Raw genomic sequence first — 18,368 nt, 5'->3', positions numbered from 1 at the left:
ATATACGAAAATTTAACTAAATAGGCACAAGAATAGAAAAATGTGTTGAGTTTTTTCACATATTTTTGAGCATTGAGTTTCATTCGTTATATGATTTTCCCCGTATTGCTCAATATTAACCCAACTATGCACTTTGTAATCTCATCCCTACGCTCAATATTTATACACACCCATGGTCTATTGGCTCGGTCACAAAATAAATAAATGCATTTCTTATAGCAATAGCAATAACATGAATAGACTAGTAACTCTTGTGTAATGACCACTGTGCTCCTAAGGTTTGCTTCCCATTAGCTATGTGGATTATATTTAGTTCCTGTTTAACGCAGCTCTAGATTTCTCGAAGCTTTGATATTTCAAACTCGATGTATGATTATGTTGATAATATTTGAATAAATTATTTTTAATTATTGTATAAAAATATTAATAAAATTTTTAAACACCATAATTTAATATATAAACTTCAAAGCCACTATACATATAAGGGCATGTTTAGTAGAGTTTAAGATTCTAAGAAGCAGTTAGCTGGTAGCCAGCTTCTAAAAATCTGGAGAAAATGGAATTTTCACTTATGGCTTTCTAGTTCATTTTCTAGATTCTACAACTATACCTTTTGAAGGAGCTTCTGATTCTGAAAGAAAGTGCAGCTGACATAAACAGGCCCAAGCTTTTCCCAGGCAGCGCTATAATGAGATAAGCTCTACCTTACCACTATTTAATTTTTATATAAATAATATAGGTGCATTTATTCTAATTTTTTATTTATGGGATAAATTTTAAATAAATAATAGATGTGCCCTTATTTTGGGAGGTGATAAGGAGCACCAAATTCTCTTTCCACATTCACGTTACCGGCAAAAATAAATTAATAAAAAAGGGAATTGCTAACCTTCAGTCGGGAGAAAATGCATGCCCAAATCTTGCAGATTTTTAGCCACTGGATGAGCTTCATGATTCGTGCTCTAGACCTTCTCCTCCAACTCCGGCGCCCTCTTTTTCTCCAACGCCGGTGAAAGCACGATAGAGGACCCTACAGGTTAGGATCCCGGGAGTGGGATACGGGTGGGAGGGGGATGGGGAAGAGGGGGATTCACCGGCTTTAGAGGGATGCCCATGGGAGGCAACGAATCGGGCGGACGATGAGGCATCGGTGGCAGTGCCAGAGCCGCGGGGATGGAGAAGGGTGGTGGACCGGCTTTGATGGCAGGGGCATCTCGCCACCGATGGCTCGAGGAGGAAGGAGGCCGGCGGGGGGGGGGGGAGGGGGAGGGGGGTCTCGCTGGTGCTGTTGATGCCCTCCGGGTAGCCGACGAGACAGGTGGTGGGGTGGTGGCGGCCGAGGATCAGGCAGTGGTGGCGAAATGCGTGATGGGAGCGGTGGCGGCGGTATGCGCGAGAGAGAGTGGAATTAGAGGGAGATAGTTAGGGTTAAGGGCTCCGCACGAATCTTAAAGCATATTCAACGGTTTAAAATTCAAAAGATGGTTGGTGAGATTTTCTGCGAACAAATATAGACATTCCCTTAAAAAAAAAACATATACATGACCCATTCCATTTCACTCTCGTCACCATAAGCAATCTTGGCCTAGTGTTCTTGATCCTGCAATTGCTGTCACACTAGCAAAACAGGAAACCCAATTCGATCCCTTCTATCTATCGATCCAATCCAACGCTGCTGAGACCCTCAAACTTCACCTCTACTCTCTCTCTCTCTCTCTCCCTCCTTCCGGCGGAGCTACGGCGAGCCTTCTCCCCCGCGCCGCCGCGCGGCCGGCGAGCAGGTTCGGAGGAGTCGCGGGGTGTGGACGGCCTTCTCCTCCTCCTCCTTGCCTTCCCTAGCCTTCTCCGGCCTCGCGCTCGCTCGCTCGAGCCGAATTTGGAGTCGGAGGTATCCATTCTCATCTCGTATCCTCCCTCCCTCATCCTCTGCGCGCGCCTTCACGTGCTGTGTGCTGGCGTCTGTAGGTAGATTGGGAAATACATTCGGGGTGGTTGGATCGAATCGATTCATTGCGCTCCAATTTTTAAGTAATTAATTCTTCCAGTTCGTCCCGATTTGCGGCTTCTTGTTGCCTGTGTGGCCGCAGTGTTGACGTGTGTTTCTGGCAGTTTGTTTCCACGGAAATTTGAGCCCTCCCACGTTAGATCCGCACCTGCATAGATCTAGACACGAAATTTCTTCTCAAGTGAGGGGATGGGTGTAGTGTAGATCAACCACAGCTTCTCCTTTCAAGAGGAGTATAATGATGTGCTTGTTTATGGAATGTGCACTGTCGGTTTGGGTGCAAGTCTCAGAGGCGTAGGTCTACAGCCAGATGAAAGATTTGTTTTGTTTCTTATCTCTTCTCAATTTACCAGTTTAATTTGATTGCATTGCTAATTAGCTATCTCCGTTTTACTAATTATCGTATATCTCCTAGTTCATGAGTCGGCACCTTGTTGTTTTTGTTTTGTTATAAAGGTTGCTAGTGTTTATAGAGGTTGCTAGTGTTTATAGGAGATAAATTAATTAATGAGAAGTATCACAAAGGGCTTTTCAGCCACACTCTAGCATTAGCTGATCGGCCGATCAGAGCCGCCCGACAACATGCAGGGATGAGCCCTCCTCAGCTTGAGGGCTGTTTTCTCTGTTCCTACTAATGTTCCCTCTTCCCCCACAAGATATTTGGCCTGTTCTTGACAGACGCTGGCTTCCGTGTATCATGTTAGTCCAGCACTTCTAGTATAATTACTGTGCTATATGCCCTTCTATTAACAGTCTACAGTTTAATGTTGAAAATAGGGAAGAACATAATGAGAGGATGCTCAATAAAAATTACTGAAATGTAGAGTATTCCACATAATTATCCTGAAACCTAGTTAGTGCAAATATGATTCCACACTTCTTGCCTTAAGATAGGTCTATGACTCTGGTAGATTATTTGTCTATTGCATGACCATTTGTTATGCCAAACAAATTACAGGGTATTCAGGAAAGGCATTATACTGTTTTTGTTGAGCATTCTCTTGTTTTGAGGTTCTCCATTATGAGCATTAATGCTTAGATTGCAACAGAACAAAAAAAGAGCATTAATGTGAATCTTTTACCTGTGCTCAAATTCATTAGTTATTGCATGCCTTTGAATTTCAGAAGGTCCGAAATTTCAGATCCAGAAAAAATCAAACAGTACTATTACAGTATTTGAGAAATTAAGAACCGCAGAACATGAAATTATAGTAACACAATTGCAAAATCCGCAAGTTGGAATGTGACGTTGCAAAAGGCGTTAGATTAACAAAATATCATTCTGTTAGTTGTTACATTCACTTGATGGTTGGTCCCACCTGATAGCCACCTCTCTCTTTCCTCTTCTCCAAATCTGAATCTCTCTCTCTCTCTCTCTCTCTCTCTCTCTCTCTCCCTCGCCCATTCATTACTGAAAACAGTGAACTTGTAATGTAAATTTCTCAGCACTAACAGAGCCACAGAGAACACATGAACTAAACGGTGGTGTTATTTTCATAATTTTGATCTGATCTTTATAGGATGCTAGTTGATAAAGATCTTCTTTTGTGGCAATATTTCCCTAATTTCATGTCCCTGCTATGGTAGAAAAATAGTTTTCTCAATATATTTTAGGGTTAGTGACTAGTGACTCGTATTGATTTCACTTGTTTTTTCTATGTGCATTTATATATGCTTATATTATTAAACTCATGTCTTAATTAAAATATGTTTCTAATGTAGATTGTGATACTCCAAAATCCAAATTGGATTAGATTCTACATGACAAGAGAACATGGCACCTGGAAGCAAGGCAGAGAGAAAAGCAGCATTAGATGCTGGAACTTGGATGTTCAACATTGTGACATCTGTTGGTATCATCATGGTCAACAAGGCCTTAATGGCTACACATGGTTTTAGTTTTGGTACGATAAATTGATAATGCTTTATTATTTACTCATATGTGTGATCACTTGGAAAGATGAATCTGTAACAAACTCAGGTACTGAACACATGCTTGTACTAATATGGGGGTGCTATTGCTTGTACAGCTACAACATTGACTGGACTGCATTTTGCAACCACGACTTTGATGACATTAGTAATGAAATGGCTGGGATATATTCAACCGTCCTACTTACCAGTGCCAGAACTAATAAAATTTGTCTTTTTTGCAAACCTATCAATTGTTGGGATGAATGTTAGTTTGATGTGGAACTCTGTTGGATTCTACCAGGTGAAGAAAGTAACTAAGTCCTTTAATGTTCACTTTTAGAATTGGATGCATATACTAATTTGCTCCTCATGCCTTTTTCAGATTGCCAAGTTATGCATCATTCCAGTTTTGTGCTTTCTGGAAATCCTGTTTGATAAAGTCCGATACTCAAGAGATACAAAGCTCAGTATAATGGTTGTTCTAGTAGGTGTTGCCGTGTGTACTGTGACTGATGTTAGTGTGAATTCACAAGGGCTCATAGCTGCCATAATAGCAGTTTGGAGCACTGCACTACAACAGCATGTGAGTATTGCCACTTCTAGATTGTGGCTTTGTTGTCCCCATTCCTACATACTGAGAATTCTCCTGTATTAACTAAGTCTCTACTTTGATACTTTTGCTCCCAAGTTGGTAATATTCAAACCTGAAAAAAAATAGTATGTGGTGTTCCCTTCTACAGAATTTCCAAACCATTAATGTGAACTCATGTGTATTTTGCCTCATCCTATAAACCTGAATTTTGTCCCCTTTGTTGTAGGTTTGGTGAGCTAAAGAATGTATTAGCTTCCATCTAACTACTGTTCTGATTAATCGTGTAGAAAAGAAATGTTTAGTTAGTAAAAGATCTTCAAATATTTGGATATTGCTCGTTTGTCTGCTAATAGAAGTCTTGTCCCTTTTCTACGCACTTTCATGGCAAATTTTCTTAACACTATTACTTGTTTTGTTTCTTTGCTTCTGTGCTGCAGTATGTTCATCACCTTCAAAGGAAGTACTCGCTTGGCTCATTCAACCTCTTGGGTCATACTGCTCCAGCTCAGGCAGCATCTTTACTAGTACTGGGGCCTTTCGTGGACTTCTGGCTGACCAACAAAAGAGTTGATACTTTCAATTACACAGCAATAGTTACGGTATGCGGTGATTCTCTCTTTATCTTGTTATAAACTGATCATTAGAAACCCATATAGCTCTACTGATAATTTCACCAGGTAAATATTAATTACCATGAAATATGGTAGTATATCCTGGAACTTGAAACATTTTTCTGCTTGGGTACCCATCGGTTGGTCTAGTCTTAGGTGGTGTTCTTTTGTCCTAAAAATGAAGATGAAGATGAAGATTAAGTTTTTTACGCAAAACGAGGTGTCATTAACGTATGATTGATTGAGTTTTAATTATTATAAACTTGAAAAATATATTAATATGATATTTTAGAGCAACTTTCATATAGAAAGTTTTCACACGAAACACACCGTTTAGCAGTTTGAAAAGCGTGCCACGAAAATCTTAATCTTCATCCAACTCTTGTTGGAGAAAAGACAACAAGAAAAGAACAGGGCCTTATTATAAGCCATAACGGCTTATTAGCGATTAAAAAATGATATGTGAGTAAAACCTTTGTATATATGTTCTTAGTGATTGAAAAGCCAAAGTTGAAAAAAAAAACTACGTTAAAAAAGAATCAAAATCAAATTCAAAATCAAGTTTTAAAATTCAAATTTTGGCTTTGGCTTATAAGCCATAGGGCAAACGATGAGGCCCTTGGTTTGGTTCAAGAATTTCAAGTAGGCTTGAAAGCAATGAGGACTATGATAAATAAAGTTTGGTATAAGGTTACCGCTACCTTTAACATGTTCTTTTAAGAAATGTGTTTTCTGAAGTACTTGTTGCATTGTTCTGTACTGGCAATGTCTCTTTCTATCTCCTTTGTGCATGCTTATTGTGTCAAAATTCTTGTAAATATGTCATATTCAAAAGGTGTAATCATGCATAAACACAGAATTGCACATGGATAGCTTTTACATACCCAATATCACACATCAACCAATTATAAATTTATGAAACAACCATGTAAATTCCTCTGACTAAAAAGATGTGTCATTGAAATACGGAAGCTGTGTCTAATAGTAGAGAAGTGTATGAACTAAAAAACGCCTTACTGGTAATGCTTTATTGCTTTATAAGGTTAGGCCATTAAAAATATTGTATGTGCATACTATAGATGCTTCTTAGACAAGCATTTCTTTCAACTATGAATAAAATATAATGAAAGGAGCATGTGACAGGTTTGGAGGATATATTTTTTATAATCTGTTGTTGCCATGACCATTACTATTTTTATCGTGGCAGGGCCTAACATTTTCATTTTTTCATCTACCTGCATTGTAGTTCTTCATCATACTGTCGTGCATAATTGCTGTTGGGACCAACCTTAGCCAATTCATATGCATCGGAAGATTTACAGCAGTCTCGTTCCAAGTTCTAGGCCACATGAAGACGGTTCTTGTGTTGACCTTGGGCTTTCTTTTCTTTGGAAAAGAGGGCCTTAACTTCCATGTTGCGATTGGCATGATCCTTGCTGTTATTGGCATGATTTGGTATGGGAATGCTTCATCGAAACCAGGAGGCAAAGAGCGCCAGGTTTACTCAGCACCCAGCGAGAAAACACAGAAACACAATATACTGTCATCACAGTCTGAGCTTGACCAGAAGGTCTGAAATACAATGTTGATGACTAGTGTTTTATTGAACATCTTGAGGACCATGATCTGATTTATTCTTTTTACACGTTTTTTAGATGCTTCTATAGAATTTGTAGGCTATAGCAGAAAGAGGGTACCTGGGCAAACTGTCCTGGCTATACTTTTGCGGCGTATATGTCAACAAAAAGTAACTAGATGTTAATTTGAATTTTAATATTTCTTGTGTTCCTAAAGTTTTTATGTGCACCACCTGCATGGGGTAAAAGTACAAATGACTCTCCCCCTTGTGTTGTCTTGGTTGTTTTGACAATAAATTGTGTCATTCATTCAGTCGACAAGTTAGCAGCATTTGTATTTGGGGCACTATCTGTAAACAGTACTGAATCCTCATGAAGAGCTTTGATACAAAGGTTTTCCCCTCGTTAGGAGGTCGAAAACTATTTTACTAACTGTAAACCAATATCTTTTGTGGCTGCTATTCTCAATCTGCTTCTCCCTTCAGTCTGCACACAACATGAGCAGATTGTCACACTCAGTACAGTCCATCTGCCAAGTATATATCAACATCGTCTCTTTATTAATCTAGTAAGAGCTGACATAATTGACTTGGTCCTCTATGTCCAGACCCTTCTGTCGATACAAAGACAAGCCATCTGCACATCAGCAGCACATCATCACCTTACCCCATTCAACTGGAGTGCATTTCTTGCAGCATTCAACGTCACTCTAATTGATACTAAATAGGTGTGATTTTTTTTTATAAGAATTTGCTTCTCCTCCCACACTACAGCGATGGGCGGCCAAGTCCAATTCGCAAGCACGCACGAGCTCTCCCTCGGCGCCAATGGTTTGAGTCAGACCATCGTAGAAGACCACGTGTACTCTATATACATCGTGTATCTGGTAGGTAATATATACTCCATAATATAACTATATGGTAGCTATATTATTTTAAGACGAATAGAATAGTTTGTATCTCAGTACTGACGGTTTCTTTGCTAAACTCACTTGATAACTACTTGAGAGCGGTTTGTAAAATAAAAAAGAAAAGTAGAAAACTGATTGAAAATTTCTATTAAATACGAGAACCATTTTGATTAGAGAATACATATCAAACTATAGAGTGGAGTTCTCAAAAAAAAAAAAACTATAGAGTGGAAAATTTTCATTTAGAAACCATAAAACTTTGTACCCCACCCACAGCTTTACGTAGGAAATGAAACATTTTGAAGGTGATATTCAAATTTGGATAGTTTTCATAGGATGCAACTTTGAACTTAGATGAGATGAATTGAGCTTCAACGAAAATAGTAACGGTGAAATATGTGCATATGGAAAAAAAGCGAAGGCACTAGAGGAAAAAACAGAATCTCGTATAGGCCCTCCCACCACCTGATATCTAGTTTTTTTTTATTTTAAAAACAAGTCTCGCCTTTCAAAGAAATTAATTATAACGTGAAGAAGAAAATTTTCACTTATAACCATGTTCCTTTTTATAAAGATATAAAATTTCACCTTGGTTTTCATTAGCACACATTTTAAAATGTTAAATGGTGCATTTCGTACGAAAACTTTTTATATAAAATATCAGATAATTCAATTTTCAAATTATGTAATAATTTAAACTCAATTAATTATTATATATTATGCTAATGGTTTTCTTGTTTTCTAGTATATTCTAACTTTGATCTTCACCATGTTACTACTACTTCCTCTGTTTCACAACATAATGATGTTAATGAATGTAGATAGCATCAATATAAATAGAGAAAATGTTAGAATAGAATGACTTACATGAGTACAATACAACCTACTAACATTTATTATTGACGTGGCGGCGAAACCGTGTATCTCGTTGATGGTATTCATGCACATCCTTATCCTCTCTACAGTCTACACCCTTATAATAGCACCACCCTCTCCTCCATCGCACCAACCAAGCACACAGTCGCTCGCTAGCGAAGCACGCGATCTCGCAATTCGCAAGCAAACCAACCAAACCAAGAAAACCGAGGAAGAAGGAGGCGAAAGCCATTAGCCATCCATGGAGGCCAACAAGAGCAGCAAGCCGGAGAGATCATCATCTCAGCCCACCCACGACGCCGTCGTCCCGGCGTCGGCGAGCGGCGGCGCTGCGGCCTCCTGCGAGGCGGGCAAGACGCCATCGTCCGGTGGCTTGCCGTTGTCCGCCGCCGCGTCGAGCGAGAAGAGGCCGGGCTCCGGCGGCGGCGGCGAGCTGCCAGGGTGGAAGCTGGACTGCCTCTGCAGGGAGTCCGGCATGTCGGCGGCGGTCATCAGCGGGGGATTCCCCTGCTTCTGATCGAGTACAACTAGGCTAGGCTCCTGTATTTGGACGCAAGAATTTTTGTTTGGATCGCGTCGGAATTCAAACTATTCTCGGTGAAATCTCTCTGAAATTCTCGCGTTTCAAACAGGGCTTTGCAAAGCATACTTTCCTACGTACTTGTCTTGTCTAGTTTGGTTGTGTTGCTGTGAGCTATGATCCATATATATGATATATGTTCATCATGTTCATTTGTTTGTTTCTTTTCACTCTTAAGTATAAGGTTGTAAGAGATCATGCTGATCAAGTTCTACTGATCTTGTAATTCAGATCTGCCAATTCTTCTTAGAAAAGCTTATGATTAATGATTTATTTTATGGACATAGACACACCAACCAAAAGCCTGTCTCAAATTAACCCAAATATCACGAATTATTACATGAGAAAACATTAGGAAAAACAAGAAATGGAAGGTACTACATCACTAATAGCAGTATGGATTTTGGAGGCAGGGTTATCGGGGTTAGTAGCTTCCAAATTATGAAAAACAAGAATTGGAAAGGTACTACATGTGGAATGGCAGTATGGCACATGTTTTGAAAGAGGTGTTCAGTTGAGTTCATAGTCAGCTTCATCATGTGCTAATTGATTTGATGCTAGTTTGTATGATTCAGATCCATATCTGCTACTAATAAAGATTGCAAGGTTCAGTTGTAATATCAGAAGTTTCAAGTACAACCCAGTTTTGCATGCAAAGCTTCAAGAGATAAGTAACAAATTACAAACCAGTCTTCCTGGCTGACATAGACATTAGACAAGATCATAGTTATGGATAATGCAACCGCTGACGACTTTCTATACTCTCCGCCAGTGACAGACAGTGATGGAAAGGCAGGCTTTCCTTGACCCCTTCCTTGAGACCAAAAAAAGGACAGTGACATCTTAGATCTGTAACTGAACTTCACTGCTCATTGATCATAATACCCAAAATATCTTCAGATCATTCACAGGAACACAGCCCAAGCACTTAATTGGTTTGGTATAAAACCTTTTGCAATTCGATAGCAAAAAGTTCAGTATCAGGCAACGTGCAAGCATGTAAGATTTCCTTACTTGCCTCGTCTGTTGATTACATACCCAGGTAGGGGGCAATATACAGCTTACAAAACTCAGCCAAGATCTTGGAATAACTTCAGCTATGCCTACATTCCTAGACAGAAACTTTGAGCTGTACACAAACAAAATCGTTTACATGTAGGTATTGGCGAGCTGCTCAAAGGTATACACTACCATACAATGGAAGGGCAAAATTTAGAGGCATTGGGTTGGACCTCAACCATCGATCCTCATCCTTTTGATAAATTTGCTAGGATAAGGTACAATGACAAGTAGCATCTCATCCAAGTCAATTTGAACCAGAATGGCAAGAGCGATATTAGCTGTAGGGACGACGTCTCAAAATATGTTGGTTTTGGAGTAGATGGGCATCCAAGTGATCTGATGAGCTCTACGACTGGCAAGACCTTAAACTTCGTTGGTGTGTTCTTGGCAACATTATCAACCTTATGCTCATAGATCTTCCCATTCTTGTCAAACTTATACTCTGAGGTGCCTTCAAATCTGCCAGGGCCATCCGAGAGAACTCTAGGAATGCCATGGACAATCCAGCGGATCATGATTACATCCTCGACAGGCTGCCATATGCTGATAATGTCGATCCATAGTGCTTTGAAGAAAATTTGCCCAGTAAACCGTAAAGCCCAGAATATCCTTTTGTAGTTATCAATACCCGTGAAATTATTGATAGGATCTTTGAAGACAATATCATCTCTGGAGGCAGTATCACAGCAGGTTAGGAACTAACAAGGATTGCATCTTCTTTCAGAAATGAATATACCATGATAGACAAAATTTGTTCTGGTACATAGCTAAATTCTGCTAAAAATCAACCTTGAGGTCTTGTTATTTGTAAGTTTGCTTGAATACAACTAGCAAGAATTTGTTTTATGTTGCATAAGACTTCACAAAGAATTTTAATGCTGAGCTGATCTGGTATTCCACATACCCACTAGCATGCATGAGTGGCCACTCCTTGATTTCTTCATACATGAACGCCAATATGCAGTGTGCATGACATACAAGCAAGTTGTTCGATATCAAGTACTATCCTAATTCTATTACTGTGATGAGTAGATTTTCTAACCGATATGTGCTTATATATCAATATTTACACCTGTTTGCTCATTGACCTAAAAGGTTTATTTGTCATGGACCAGAGATAGCATCGCTAACCATGGATGAGCACAGGACATTGTTATCAAGCAGAATGGAGAACATCTTTCAAGTAGCTTGAACGATAAAAGCCAGAAGCTAACATAGAAGTACAAAACTAAAAATGTGGCTAACAAGATAAACAAAAGGAGATTTATTGAAGCAAAGGTGACTTCAAAAATAAAACAATCCTAGTCAAAGGAGTACAGATTATGGGAGTAGCCCTAGAATAGCCTTCCAAAGAAAGAAAACCATGGGCAGTCTTGAATGAGTTATTTATTCATTGCTTAACCACCAGTCAATCAGTTGTATTTCTGTATATGACCAACCTAACCAAACACTCCCTCCGTTTCCAAATACTTGACACTTGTTTTTGCTATGTAAACCATATGTTGTTCTTTTACCAATAGTACTAAAGTGCATTGCATCACAAATCCAACGGTGACTTCCATTCATCTAAACAGAATAAATATGAAATTAGTAGTAGTCACAATTTAATTCTCCCTCCGTTTCATATTATAAGTCGCTTCGACTTTTTTCCTAATCAAATTTCTTTAGGTTTGATTAAATTTGTAAAAAAAAAAAGCAACATCTACAACACCAAATTAGTTTTAGTAAATGTAATATAGAATATATTTTGACAGTATGCTTGTTTTGTTTTAAAAATGTTGCTATATGTTTATATAAACTAAGTCAAACTAGAAAAAAAATTGACTAGAAAAAAGTCAAAACGACTTATAATATGAAACGGAGGGAGTAGTAAGTTAACGTGCGAAGTAAATGAAAACAGGCAGAGAGTTCTCATTTGTTGGCCATCTGTTGATGAGCTAGCAAGTTGTATGTAGCTGCTGCCCCATGGAATCCCATATTGTAACTTTCATGGTACCATAATGGGCTGCATCTGACAATCTGACATCATCAACTCTCATTTGGCTGCAGAAAACCTTGACACAACCAGTTTGTGTACAAATAACATGCTAATCTAAGAAGTTACCACATTATTTTGTTGATATAAGCAATGGCCTCCATACATTTCTTAATGAGTAAGTGTATCTTCTTCAGGCAAAAAAAAAAGAGAGGAAATAATGCTATTGATGCCAAACATTTCGTTCTGTATTTTACAATTTGTAATGTCTCCTTACCTTATTGGTAATGTGCGTATGGATTCTGATACCCTCTAGAGGTATATCAAATGTAATTAGGAAAATTTGAATCCATTCAAAATAAGCTGAGGATTAATGCTAAACTTAACTTGAGCATGGTTTATAACAAACAAAATGGGCCTTTTTTGTAGTCTGGAAATAATAACTTTGAATAAGAAATACAGGCGGCAAAGTTGGGGTAAAGGATATTGAAGTAATCGGGTGCTGGTTCCATACTTGGTGCTTCACAGACAGCATGTGTGGACTAAGAAAACCATAATATTTTGTGGCTAAGAACAAAATTGAAATTTTGCTTTGCTCAATTAGTAGTAGCAAGAAGAACACCTTGATACCAAAGTTTTATTGTGACATTTTGTGTTTTTGGCATCCACACCAATAATTCTCTCATAGTTCCACAAGTCTATTATATACTAAAAGTCCATTAAACATACTACAAACGCTCTCATACCGCCATGTGGCATTCCTATAAACGCTCCTAAATCGCCACGTGGCGTTCTAATAGATTAGGAATATCGAGCCATCGATTTTCATTTAAATTGGTGGGTCCATTATTTTAGACCATTAGATTTAATTAGATTAAAAACAGAATTTAATCCCTCCCTCTCCTCTCTCTCTCTCGTGTACGTGAACCTCACACGTACGTACACAGGTACCCTAGGTACCGGACTCCTCATTTCTTTTCTCCTCATTCACCCTCTTTTTTTTATTTCCCTCATAATATATTTATATTACCTCCGATCTTTACACTATTGGCCTTTTTATATTTGATAGTATCTTTTATCATTCGTTTGACTAAAAGAAAATACGTAATTATCATTTATTTTGTTGTGATTTTACATTCATGACTTACTTTGGCTATAATTAATTTAGTGCACAATAGAATACGACATATGATATTTGATATGTAGTTTTTCAGCCGGTCAAATATATATCATTTTTTTCATTTTTTTAATATTTGTTTAAATGATACTAAAAAGTCACAATAAAATTCAAAATAACATATTTCTTTAACTATAAACTATAAATAATCCAATGACTTAAACCGATAAAAATTAGCTATTTATTAACTATGGTTTCTAACTAATATAGAGTGAAAACGGTGATAATTATGGTAAGTGGATAGACATTATAGGCATCATATTTACGATTATCTATCTCATTGTACTTAATTTATGTCCGGTGGCACTCCTGTAAAAGCTCCTACATCGCTACGTGGCACTTTCATTTAGACCGGTAGACCCAATATTTTAAACAATTAAATTTTTTCACCATTAAATCTTATCTTCAAGAAAAAAATCTGCACGTTCCCGTTTTAATACGTATTATATGTTCCGAAAAGAAAACATAATGCGTTCACATGTATGTACGTACCCCGTTCCACCCCCTCCCTCTGACTCTTCCCTTCTGTGTCTCTCCGAGTTCTTTCCTATTTTTTAAGCTAACAACCAAATACACAGCATATAAAAATAATCTCTTGGTACATATGTTTCTATATAGAAATTATTATATGTCACTTGGATGAATATACCCTTCAGTGACGAAGTAAGAAAAAATTATCCGGATATCACTTTGATATATACCATTTCTTTTCAGTGGCGAACCCATAAAAAAATTATAAAAAAAATTAATTATTAATTGATATATTAATTAATATGACATGAATTATCTATTATTATATACTAAAAGTCCATTAGATATCTTACAAATGCTCTTAAGCTGCTATACATGGCTTCCTATAAACATTTCTAAGCTACCACACGACGCTCTAATAAATTAAAGTAAGTATAAGAAATTCTAAGGAAAAAAAATTATTTTACCCAAACCGATGGATCTTATTTTAAACCGTTATAAACTGTTAGATCTATATCTTAAAAAAAACCCTACCAAACGATCAGTTCGTCAGAGTGCGTACGTACAACACATGTATCCAGTTCCCTCCTCATGGACGAGACGAATCCAACGCCTCTTTGTTTTCCTTACAACAATTGTTAACCAAAAGATCCTAAAATTTACCCCCCAAAAAATCCACCTTAATGTTTTAATAAAATTTGTGTACTAATTACTTTATACCATTAGATATCTAACGACTTTCTACCAACTTAATTATATTTCTCAACTTGCATACGAAGTCTATTTACCTATACAAATATGTAAAGCTAAAGCAATCTCAAAGGTACAAATAAATATGTCTATGAATGAAGCTCTTTTTTATTACTATATATCTCCATCCTATAATGGATTCTAAAATTTTATAGGAATTAAGGAGGAATGAAAAAAAAAATAAGATATCCATCATTAAATAAGGGGTATTTAAAGAGTTAGAAGATGGTTAGAGTAATGTTGGATAACAATTAAATGAAAAATGGTTGGATGAAATGAGTAGTATTAAAAATCTCTTATATTTTAGGATAAAATTTGAATCCTTCGATTTATGGATGTAGGTAGTAGAAGTAAATATAAGTACGTGAGTATGTCTTTAATTAGATAAAGAAGTCATATTATCATATTTTTAATAGAAAATTTCTTAAATTATTGTCCTAAAATCTACAAAGACATGTTTAGTATACAAGGAAAAAATATTACTTAAAAGTTTAAATTAAAAAAATATAGTTTCATATGAACCAACTCTATTGTTGAGACATTTTTCTTATAAATTTAAGTGATTTAATTTGTTTACAATTTGTAACAACCCGTCCTTCAAAACAAGGCAGCTCAGCATGCATCCAACTGGCACGCTCACTTACGCTATCACATCACTTACACTTTCATTCTTATGGACACAAGTGCACACAATGCTTATGGACAACACAGATCATATCCTTTAAATAAAAAAAACATAGACCACATCCTAATTGCACTAGGATGTCACATAAACCCCCTTAAAGGACCCGACGTCCATGTTGGTCCACCTTACCTCCATAGTCACATAAGCATATAGACAAATGTCCAGGAGCATGTACCTTCTTAACGCGTGTCCGTACATCCAATGATTGAAACCGACTTTCAAAACAATCCAAAAAAATATTGATAAACATAGATTTAGAAGAGTAAAAAATATTTTTTAAAAACAATCCTATATATAAACATTCGTTACAAAATTTCAAACATCACTAAATAAGGTGCCCGCGCATCTGCGCGGGCTACCTTCCTAGTTTAAATTAATAATTAAAAATAATGGGGCCAGTACTTTTACCAACAGGATAATGAGTGATTGACTTTTTATAACTCCATAGCCTTTCTAACCACACCACTAAACCACTGAGAAAGACTCTATCGCACTTGACTATGTTATCTAAGTCCTGATAACAATCCTTTAGCTATGGCCGCGACACGACTAAAACATCAAAAATTTTGCAAATCATCTCTCCAATTCGGCCTAAGAACACCTCATAAAGTATACTAGAAATCACCATTTTTCTCTCCCCAATTTTTGACTTAAGAGAGCACATTACAGTGCCACTCGTGCGCTGAGAAAAGGGTCAAATCTACGCCACAGTTTCACCGTCAACGCAAATCAACAATCATCATCATCCCCCGACAAGGGAAAGCATGGGAATCTAGGTCGACGACTCACGATTCACGAACCTGTAGATATGGAAGCTGGGCTCCCGGTAGAACGCGGCGGGGAGCTCCTCCCGCAGCGCCCGGATGGCGTCCCCGACGTTGACGTGGTACCGCCGCCGCCGGTCCTCCCCGTCGTCCTCGTCCTCCCCCTTCCTCCGCCGCCGCCCCGCCGCCGGCGAGGGGGCGTCCGGGGACGAGAAGAGCGGCGGCGGGAGCCGCCTCTCCCGCACCGGGTCAGACACCCGAATCACTATTCTCTCCTTCCCCCTCGTCCCCTTCTCCTCCTCCTCCTCTTCCTCTTCCTCTTCCTCCTTGACGCCCCCGCCGGGCGCCGCGGCGGACACCGAGAACCGCGCGCCGCCGCGGGCCCTCCGGTGGCCGCCGCACGGCGATGGGCGGCGGGCGCCGGCGAGGTTGGGGAGGTGGACGAGGAGGCCCATTGCCGCCGTGAGGTGAGTTGTTGCTCAGCCTCTTTTCATTTCTCTGATTTTTTTTTTGGTCTGAATTTTTGATTTTGTCTTTTACTTATTCGATTCTGGACTTCTGGAGTAGAATGGATATCCTTCTCAGTTTCAGCCATGAAAAATGGCATTTTACCTGCGGATATCCGTTTCCACTGGGCCGCAGTCCTTACTATGGTCTTATGATTGAGACTTTGTCTTTTCTTTTAACTCTCATGTACTCCCTCAATTCTAAAATATAAGTCCCTCCATTTTAAAATATAAGACACAACCACCATTAATCCAAAGATTATCATCTTGTAGTTTGGATCATCCTAATAAATATAATACATGTATCCAATAGGATTAGATAACATGAGAGTGGAGGATTTAAAAAAGTACTCCCTCCGTCCCATAATATAAAGGATTTTGAGTTTTTGCTTGTAACGTTTGACCACTCGTTTTATTCAAAATTTTTTAAAATTATTATTTATTTTATTTATGACTTACTTTATTATTTACAGTATTTTAAGCACAACTTTTCGTTTTTTATATTTGCAAAAAAAAATTGATAAGACGAGTGATCAAACGTTGCAAATAAAAACTCAAAATCCCTTATATTGTGGGACAGAGGGAGTAGTAATTTAATAGAGAAGATGTCATAGTAAATTGCATGCTTACATACATGCCTTATATTATGGAATATCTAATAAAAGCGGTTGTGTCTTATATTATGGAATGGAGGGAGTATTTTTTTTTAAAAAAAAAGAGAGAGATTTAGAGTAAGAGTCGTCTCTTCAAACATTTTTGAGAAAAAAAATATGAGTGTGTTCGGGATTGAACACGAGACTTAGTTGAAACTATATATCTCTTCTCACTGCACTGTCAAGTGCTCTTAACTTCAATTTCAAGCAAAGTTATTTGTCATCATGAACGTATATAAACTACGAGAACATATCCGGTGAAAACGAGTTAAGTGTTCAAAACTCGTGAAAAAAAATATCTAAAAGTTTTGTAAATTCATGAAAAAATACTAGAGATAGGTGTAGATATGAAATACATTCTCACCAAATTTCAACTCTAAACTAGAGAAAAAAAAAGAAACAAATTTTAGGTGAATAGTGTCATGTTATTATTCACTTAAAATTTGTCTTTTTGTTACTCCTAAACAAAGTTAAGTTTGAAGTTGAGATTTGGTGAGAATGTATTTCATATCTACACCTACACCTAGGTCTAGTATTTTTTTTATGAATTTACGAAACTTTTAGGTATGATTTTTACCAGTTTCCAATACTTAGCTCGTTTTCACCGGATGTCCCCGAATAACTACAACTAGTATTTAACATCTATCCAATAAATCACTAACTCATTTATCATTTTTACATTCTTTCATTCTTCATTCATCACTCAACACTTTTAGATTATTTGTGTGAAACCCAATGCTTAAAATTGTCTTCGGGGGGCGCTACAAATCGGACGTCCGATATTATGCAAAACATCGGATGTTGTTGCACAATATTGTTACGAAATGTTTCACATGTTACACTACTCGATGAACAAAATGTTTCAAGTGTTTCATCAATCAGGAAAAAAATGTGTCATTTCATAAATGAAAATATTTCTGTTCTCAAACAGAAATATTTCGGCAAATAGAAACAATGAAACCCAATTGGCTCACGCCCTGAAACATTTTAGTGTAGCGTTTGAAACTTTAGGTTTCATGTAATGCCCCGAGTTTCAAAATAGTATATTTCGGGGAATATTAGCATAAACGCGTAAAAGTTTAATTTTTAAACCGTTGTTCGAATAGGCGATCAGGAACCGTGGATGCGTAGAGCTCGCCGAGTAGTGCAAAATAGACTAGGAGTTTATAATAATCGGAGTCCGAACGAAGTACTGGTGATTAAATTAATTTGGGCCGTTCGATCTTCATCAGGATATCTATTTAACCAACTGAAAAAAAA

General features: G+C 37.7%; 2 protein-coding genes across 2 annotated transcripts; one reads left to right on the top strand and one right to left on the bottom strand.

The window, feature by feature from the left end:
* Positions 1-1,587: 1,587 nt before the first annotated feature.
* On the top strand, positions 1,588-6,896 carry LOC127774614 (UDP-rhamnose/UDP-galactose transporter 6-like). The gene is made up of 6 exons (XM_052300892.1): positions 1,588-1,888; positions 3,728-3,909; positions 4,036-4,220; positions 4,302-4,502; positions 4,949-5,110; positions 6,369-6,896. The coding sequence occupies exons 2-6, from the start codon at positions 3,780-3,782 to the stop codon at positions 6,696-6,698; spliced, it is 1,008 nt and encodes a 335-aa protein (XP_052156852.1). The 5' UTR covers positions 1,588-1,888; positions 3,728-3,779; the 3' UTR covers positions 6,699-6,896.
* A 3,092-nt stretch (positions 6,897-9,988) lies between these two features.
* On the bottom strand, positions 9,989-16,490 carry LOC127773814 (uncharacterized). Its single transcript, XM_052299996.1, has 2 exons — positions 15,986-16,490; positions 9,989-10,796 (listed from the first exon to the last, which is right to left on the bottom strand). The coding sequence occupies exons 1-2, from the start codon at positions 16,402-16,404 to the stop codon at positions 10,313-10,315; spliced, it is 903 nt and encodes a 300-aa protein (XP_052155956.1). The 5' UTR covers positions 16,405-16,490; the 3' UTR covers positions 9,989-10,312.
* Between the last annotated feature and the right edge of the window lie 1,878 nt (positions 16,491-18,368).

The sequence above is a fragment of the Oryza glaberrima genome, chromosome 5 (genome assembly GCF_000147395.1).
Source record: "Oryza glaberrima chromosome 5, OglaRS2, whole genome shotgun sequence".
Lineage (NCBI taxonomy): Eukaryota > Viridiplantae > Streptophyta > Magnoliopsida > Poales > Poaceae > Oryza > Oryza glaberrima.
This window is presented reverse-complemented; position numbering and strand designations above follow the sequence as displayed.

What these genes read in the sequence shown, in the direction of transcription:
- LOC127774614 (XM_052300892.1), top strand. Translation starts at nt 3,780, where the DNA reads ATGGCACCTGGAAGCAAGGCAGAGAGAAAAGCAGCATTAGATGCTGGA. An exon ending in TACACATGGTTTTAGTTTTG is followed by an intron (nt 3,910 to 4,035) that starts GTACGATAAATT and finishes TTGCTTGTACAG; the next exon opens with CTACAACATTGACTGGACTG. An exon ending in ACTCTGTTGGATTCTACCAG is followed by an intron (nt 4,221 to 4,301) that starts GTGAAGAAAGTA and finishes TGCCTTTTTCAG; the next exon opens with ATTGCCAAGTTATGCATCAT.
- LOC127773814 (XM_052299996.1), bottom strand. Translation starts at nt 16,404, where the DNA reads ATGGGCCTCCTCGTCCACCTCCCCAACCTCGCCGGCGCCCGCCGCCCA. An exon ending in CCCAGCTTCCATATCTACAG is followed by an intron (nt 10,797 to 15,985) that starts GTTCGTGAATCG and finishes TACTGCCTCCAG; the next exon opens with AGATGATATTGTCTTCAAAG.